Raw genomic sequence first — 7,577 nt, 5'->3', positions numbered from 1 at the left:
ATAGGTTGCTTGTATAGTTTAGGTGTTTTTTTTGAAAAGTCGGACAAGTTAAAGAGGGACTTCATGTCTTTTCTCAATACGTAGCACCATGCTAACAACAGGCAAGGACATAGACATCTACAATATAACTTTCGTCTTGAAAGAGCACTGACCTGAAAGAGAGCCTTGGAGTAACTGGTAAAGTTGTTGCCATGTGATCAGAAGGTCACGGGTTCAAGCCTTGAAAACAGTCTCTGGCAGAAATGCAAGGTAAGGCTGCGTATGATACATCTTTGTGGTGGGGCCCTTCCTCGGACGCCGTGCATAGCGGTAGCTTTAGTGCACCGGGCTGCCCCTTTCTTGAAAGAGCACTGACCGTTTAGACATGACCAGAATAGGCAAACAAAAGAGGATTTTGAACAACCAAACGAAAAAACTTGAGAATGGAGTAATAAAATAAAGCTCTTTGAGGTCTTTAGATTCAACCTTCGCCAGAAACCTCAAAATAAGTTTGACCAGAAAATCTTTTGAAGTTTACAGAGTGTCATTTCTTGATGAAAATGCTGATTGCCTGTACATCACACAATATGCATCTCTAGGTTTCATTTTCTACTTCCCACCCAGGTATATACTCATAATATCATTCTCAACTTTAGCCTCTGGTTTCATATTTTGCGAGTCAAGTTCAGGCTTGACCATAAAGCTTCTAGCCTCATGCTCTGGAATTTCACTGAAAAATCCAAATTTACCACATAAGAAATCAGCATCAAGGAAACAAAAAAAGAAGTAAAGATAGAGCAATGTAAGGAATTCAATATTTTTAGAAAATTAGAAGAATGAGAGGACCTGTCTGGAGCTTCTGCCTTCGTTATCAAAGTGATGTCGTTAGATGTGAGATATTGACAAAAACTTCTCAGGTCTTTTTCTTGACAGAATTTACTCAGGTGGCACAAGAAATCATTGAACTGCTTTGGTTCCTATGCAGGTAAAATTAATGTTGCTATGTTATTTTGTTTGGGCTCGTGGCACAGATATTCAATATTCAACTATAGCACAAAGAGAGAAAACCAGAAAACATACCTGCTCAAGGATGCAACCTTTGCGCAGCACCACCAAACATTCCAATGCTTTATGAAATGTATCTCCTTCATAAGAATTCTCCACGAGATCAAAGATCCTATTTTTCATGTCATGAATGGCCTTATTAATCCATTTTGGATCATCTCTTCGAGACAACATCTCCTCAAAGTCTTCAACAGGATTAACGTCTCCAACTTTCTCAACCTTTGTTTTGGATGAGTATTCCATGGAATCAATAGCTTTGGCATCAGCATCTTTGTCAAACTCTTCTCTTTCCTCATCTGATCCTGAAGGTCTCTCTTTCATTCTTCTTGCAGATTTTTTCATCTGCGTGTTAATTATATAACAATTGGTAAGTCTTAAGCTTCCATTCTTGGACTATTCTAGAGATGTCCAATTTGAATAAAGGGATGAATATAGAAAGTTACCTTTGGATTATCTTTTAGTTCAAAAGACCTACGGAATTCCTCTATGATGGACTTGTTTCGAAAAAGAAGCTCAACATCAGGTTCCGTGATCTTTCTGAGGGTTTCATCAAGTGGAGGAACAGCAGCATCTGGGTGCTTTGACTTCAGGTCAAGATAGCGGTAGTAACGCTGGATATTTGTATAATACTAATTGGTTAGAATCTGATAGGTCAAATTGTGGAGCAAAATCAAGATTCTTGAGTTATGATTTTTCTTATTTCATTTAAGGAATCAGAGAGTTCATAGACAAGAAGCACCATTAAAAATCTAAAGAGCCAATTCTCCAAAGGTTTCTACCACCAGCATCCTGTTATGCACATTACTAAGATGAAGTACCACCAAGGTCCCTTTATCGACATATAATATGAAATGATTAATCAAATCAAGTTACCCACCTAAGCAGTGAAAAGGTTGTCAATATACTCAATACCAACTAAACGACAATTACAACTCAACAAAAATTCGAAGACAAAAAGAAAGTCTGAAATGTTAATGCATCACTTTTCTACGATGACCATGACCAACTGGCAAGAAAATGTCCTTGTTATTAATAAATCTAAATTCAGGCAGCTATTTATTAAGATAGTTTGATTGTGTTCCTAATCAGTGATCTAAGTGCAAAGGTAGTTCAAATTAAATATTTCAACAATACTCTGCAACTATCATGACGCCATACCTCTAAAACAGGATTAGGTGTAAAGTCAGGAGGCAACACTTCCTGTTTTCCAGGTGGTGCAAGATCCAACATCTGAACCAATTTATCTGCCGCCTCTTGTTGCTTTTCATTTGGCTGCATTGATGAAGGCAGATTGCTGAAAGAAGGAAACTGAAACTCCCGAACATCCTCAGCAAAGGGAAGAACATTGAAGTAAAATGAATCAGGCTGCAAGCAGTGGTCAAAGAGAATGTCAACAATCTAAGAGAAGAATAATCAAGAGTTGAAAATTTAAACCATACTCACAGTATTATCCTTGTCAGAGACATTTGGAGTTAGGGCCCCAACAACAACATTACCCTGTCCTTGCCTCCATACACATCGGACAATTGCTACTTTGTTCATTTCCTTCATTGTCCTTGCCAAAGCAGAAAGTGCAAGGATGGCTTTTTTGTTGCCAGGTTCGCCTATGAAGCTATTTACATCTTTCAGGTAGTAATGCCTGAGTAAACAAAGTATTCTTGTATGAAGATTGGAAAGACAAACAGCACAAGACATTCCCTCCTATCCAAATATCAACCAGAAAAAAAACTGTGTAGACAGTACTCAAGAAACAAATTATACCGCATTATATTTGTAGCATCTGTGAATCCTAGAAGCTTCACACTTTTCTCTGGTTTGAACTTTACAGCCTCCAACTCAGCAGATGATATAGGAACAACTTGAGGTCCATACTGAAAACCTTTAATTCTCTGGTCTGGTGGCACAACTTTATTAGGGTCTTCTATGCTTTGATATTCGTAATCAACCTTGATTTCATGAGTGGCAAATTTATCAGTGGGATGAGCCTTATCAGAGTACTTTTTCAAGATGGGAAACTTCTCTTCAGATGTTTTCTTGTAAACCCATACCTATTAAAAAAGCAATTATTAGTTTCTTTTTTCTTCCGAGAATAGTAAGGTTAAAAAACATTTATGAGTGACAAAAATTCCATAACAAACTATCCAAAATATAATAGGAAGGAAAGAAAAGGAAAAAGAAATGGTCTGTCTCACTTGGACATAATTCAGTAAATAGAGCAAAAGCAAAGAAGAAAAAAGAAAAAAGCTAAGGAAAAGTTATTTCATTATCTGAAGAAAAAGGTACAGAATCTATATTGGAAAAAAACTGAGAAAATTGGCATAAGTTTTCTTAATTCTCACCTTGATCTTCAATTGTGCGCTGATTTCAAAATCACCTCTGTATATCGTGACTGGCAATATATTACGAGTTCTAAGTGCACCTAACAAAGAAGTTGGACTTTCCACATATACTACTTTTGAGGAAGATTTATTCGAGAATACGGACATTAGAAAATCATTTTCTTCCATAACTCTCCTGTTTGTTTCCCAATCTTGTTTCATTCTAACAATTATACAGTCCATCTTCATGCTTTGTGCTGCCATCTGAGTAGCAATGGTGTTTACTTGATCTTCCTTTGTTCCTTCAAATGGATCTTTGATGGGAGAAACAGCATTTGTAATAAGGCAAAGGCGTTTCTTTCCCTTGTTGGTTTGTCCGAACTTTTTAATCAGCATGTCCATTCCAACAACAATCGCATCAAGAACTATTATAGGTAGTTAGGGAATCAAGAACTCAAGATCATCAATGAGCACATAAGAATAACATCAAGACAAGAAGTCAACAAATTCAACAACACACCAACATATATATCCCACAGGCCACAAAGTGGGGTCTGGGGAAGGTCAACAAATTCACATGCCACAGATAGTGCCAAAAAGAGTCTGTGAGCAGGCAACAAGTCTACAATAGAACTAAACCGTGCAGAAACATATTCCACAGCCATAAACACACCCTATGGAATGAGAATAGAACTATACCTTATACGGCCTAATGTATTTACGGAAATCCTCGTGTAGCTGTAATAGATATTAAATAAAAATGTTTCCTTTTGAAGCCTCATTCTAGTTACCACCAACACTTTTAGCTGTGTGCACGAGCATACATTTTATGTAAAATATAATAGAGTGAAACATATGAAATAATATGGAGGAATAGTACACTGAGAGAACACAGACAGTGACTCGAAAAAGGATCACATGCTTAACAGCTGTACCAGTCCGAACTATCACAATCCAGTATTTATAGAGGATACAATCTCCGGGAACGCTTCCTCGTGGAAGGCTTTGCAGAGCATCAACAAGATCTTCATCTACAACCTTGATATTTCGCAGAACTGTCACGTGCTCATACCCACCTACTTCCTCTGTCAATTCGTTCTTGGTATCTAGGAAAAGAAATACATATATAGGTCATCTGATAACATTTTGAACACCAATGCTGAGAAACAGAAGTTTTACTGCAACAAAATCCAGAAAGAGTCAGGTAATCATACAAATATGATGTAGACAAGTCAGTCCAACAACCCATTCTCCTCTATTAAGAAGGCAAGAACAAATTTGCTGGTGGGAGGTGGCAGGTATCTTGTGGAATTAGTAGAGGTGCGCACAAGCAGGCCCAGACACCACGGTTATCCAAAAAAAAAAATAAGGCCAGAACAAAGGACACGTGGTATGACAAAAAAGGCTTTCATTGACGAAATAGGTTGGTTAACTTAACTTTGAAAAGTATTTTCTACTAAAAGTGAAAACATGATTTCATTCGCTTGTGGGTGGAAGTTGTTTTCCTTTACTAATATCCAACTCTTGCTTAATGTCACTTCTTTCAACTAACGCTTCGATATTGTGGTCGACTTTTAATGCGCAAAAGTATCACCAAAACATTATGCTCATAGTGTTTTCAGTTAGGTAATAACTAGGTGTCGTGTAGAAGTTAAAAAAAACAAACCTTCAATGAAGATAAATGTAAGAAAAAAGAGAAATATACCAAAAGAGACACAAAAATTTCACGTGATTAGGTCAGCTAACCAACCTCTAGTGGAAGATATGAGCAATTCGTTATATAAAAGACAGTACAAAAGAATAACCTCATAATATTCACTCTTAAAGAGGTAAACACAAAAGATGGCTAAACTTGTGTCTCACAAATTCTCTTCCCAAATATGCATATATGAAAAATCCGCGTAAACCAATAACGAGCTCCCCTTTCACCAGAACTTTATGACAAAATGAACTTGCTCCACCACAAAATTTTCAATAGTTGAATCTCAACCTCCTCCACAAAACCCCCTATGGTTGAATCCCTCACCTTATAAAATTGCGCTTTGTTGCCAATTATATCCAACCAACACCAGAAAATGATCAAGAAAAATCAATTCCTGATAAAAAAGTTTCCGTGGAACATATTTTATGTAGGAAAATGTTTAATCCAAATCAAATACATCAGCAGCCAAGATGCAAAAGACTTACCCGCAGATCCAAATAAGACAAACCCCACTTCATCATATCTGCTGAAAACCAGCTACATACACAAAAAATAGGAAAAATATGACATTTTCCTTATCGAGTACTCCCTCCGTTCCAAAATACTTGTCTCAATTTCTTTTTGAGAGTCAAACAATATGAACTTTAACCAACATCTTAAGACACTTTTTAACATATTGATATGAAAAAATTGCAACTTATAGTACTTTTCGTATAGTTTTACAATATTCAAATTTTAATTTTAAAATATTAAATAAACATAATCTAATTTAGCTTTGACAATTAGTCAACTTGACCCTCGAAATGTGAAACGTGACAACTATTCTGGAACGGAGTGAGTATGTATGAAATTAAACAATTCCAAACAAAAATTGAAAGCAGAAAAAAGCCAAAAGTGACAGTACACTACCTTTTTCTGTATCATTAATGAGCAAACTTTTTCAATCTCGGGCAAAACTGAGTGCATAGAAGGACCAACATCAAGCACCAATACAAGCGCTTCCTGTTCAAATTCAACAACACCAAAACCCTCCAAAGTAAATAAATGAATAAATAAGTAAATAAATCACCCCTTGCCTAAATATCTAATCTTTATCAAAAATCCAAACGAAATATAGCAGAAATTGATGAAACAAGAAATGGGTATGAAAAAAAATAACTAAAAAAAGAACTACCCCTTGCCTAAAAAACTATTCTTTTATCAAAAATTCAAACGGAAATATAGCAGAAATTGATGAAATAAGTGATGGGTATGAAAAAAATTTACCCGTTGCCTAAAAATCTAATCATTTATCAAAAATCAAAAGGAAAAATAGCAGAAATTGATGAAATAAGCAGTGTATATGAAAAAGTTAACGGAAAAAAACAAGATTAAAGAGTGAAATTTTACCTTATTACGGGCCATTTGAAGAGGCAAAAGAGAGTTGAGTAACGTTTATGCCTGGTTTTGGCAAGTAGAGAAAGTGGTATAAAGAGGGGCTGTTTGGTTCTTCTTCCCGCGCCCTTTCTTGAATACTTCGCAATTTCTCAAAACTTGCGGTGGAATTTTTACATAGTGCTACCCAATTAATTATTTGAAAAATGTAGAAAGGGGAAATTTACACATGGCCCCTCTTTTTTGTTGTTTAGTCTCTGCTTTGTCCCATAAGTTATGAAATTATCATTTTGTATCCCTCACCGAGTATATAATGATTTTAGTGGAAGACGAGATGAGGAAAACGAGAGGTTGAGATGGTTCGAGTATGTGATGAGTAGTGTGGAGTTGTGATAGATTATCTATGGATGGATTCAAGAAAAGTAAAGGTAGATCTAATAAATATTGAATCGAGGTGATTAGACATGACATTATACAATTACAAGGATGTGCGTCTAGGTAAGAAGGTGTGTGGGGACGCAAATTAGAATAGAAGGTTAGCAGGAAGAAGCGTGTCTATGCTATTAGGTAGAAGTATTTTGTCTTGTTATTCGTACTAGTAGCTGCAGAGCTACGTTTATAGTTTGTTATTCTTGGAGTTTTGGTGATGCCTAATATTTCGGATAGATCGATCGTATTATTATTTCGTGATAGTTTTGTTTATTTATTATTTTTTATTTTGTTACTACCTAAAATTATTCCCTGTGCTTTCATTACATTTTTTTTTTCTTATATTGTTTTTGTCCTAAGCTAGGAAGTCTATCAAAAAAACAAGGGAAAAGGGGCAAATTTGTCCCTTTACTTTGAAAAAATAGCTAAGTATACTCTTCGTCATATTTTGTGATCAAATTTACCCTCGTTGTCATATTTTAGGGTCAAATTGACCCCTCTATTTTGAAAAATTGGCTAAATATATCCTTTATCATACTTTGAGGTCAAATTTACCCCCAATTTCAAACTTTGGGGTCATATTTACCCACGTGATTAACAAATTTTTCACTTGTAACCTTCTTTTAACAGATAGCCCAAATCAACGTTAAATTCTCCATTTTTAAAAAATAAATCACATCCTAATTTAATTTGCCCGATTTGACTCATAA

General features: G+C 35.7%; 2 protein-coding genes across 4 annotated transcripts in view; both read right to left on the bottom strand.

Moving 5' to 3' along the window:
* The window catches only part of LOC107873152 (ATP-dependent DNA helicase 2 subunit KU80), a 12,539-nt gene extending 12,351 nt beyond the window's left edge, over nt 1–188 (bottom strand). For 2 of the 3 annotated variants that reach the window (XR_007044519.1, XM_047396215.1), the window contains exon 1: nt 153–171. The gene's annotated coding sequence lies outside the window, so the exon portion shown is untranslated. Of the gene's footprint in view, nt 1–152 lie in introns of all 3 variants that reach the window. The other variant, XR_001675149.2, reaches the window with a different exon arrangement.
* A 240-nt stretch (nt 189–428) lies between these two features.
* Nucleotides 429–6,630, bottom strand: LOC107873172 (ATP-dependent DNA helicase 2 subunit KU80). Its single transcript, XM_016719922.2, has 12 exons — nt 6,454–6,630; nt 5,974–6,066; nt 5,550–5,601; nt 4,337–4,468; nt 3,384–3,787; nt 2,806–3,092; nt 2,488–2,683; nt 2,203–2,409; nt 1,488–1,655; nt 1,060–1,386; nt 826–956; nt 429–709 (listed from the first exon to the last, which is right to left on the bottom strand). The coding sequence occupies exons 1-12, from the start codon at nt 6,466–6,468 to the stop codon at nt 589–591; spliced, it is 2,133 nt and encodes a 710-aa protein (XP_016575408.1). The 5' UTR covers nt 6,469–6,630; the 3' UTR covers nt 429–588.
* Nucleotides 6,631–7,577: the final 947 nt, after the last annotated feature.

The sequence above is a fragment of the Capsicum annuum genome, chromosome 1 (genome assembly GCF_002878395.1).
Source record: "Capsicum annuum cultivar UCD-10X-F1 chromosome 1, UCD10Xv1.1, whole genome shotgun sequence".
In the NCBI taxonomy this organism is placed as follows: Eukaryota; Viridiplantae; Streptophyta; class Magnoliopsida; order Solanales; family Solanaceae; genus Capsicum; species Capsicum annuum.
Note: the sequence above shows the minus strand (reverse complement) of the source record. Positions and strands in the feature narration are given on the sequence as shown.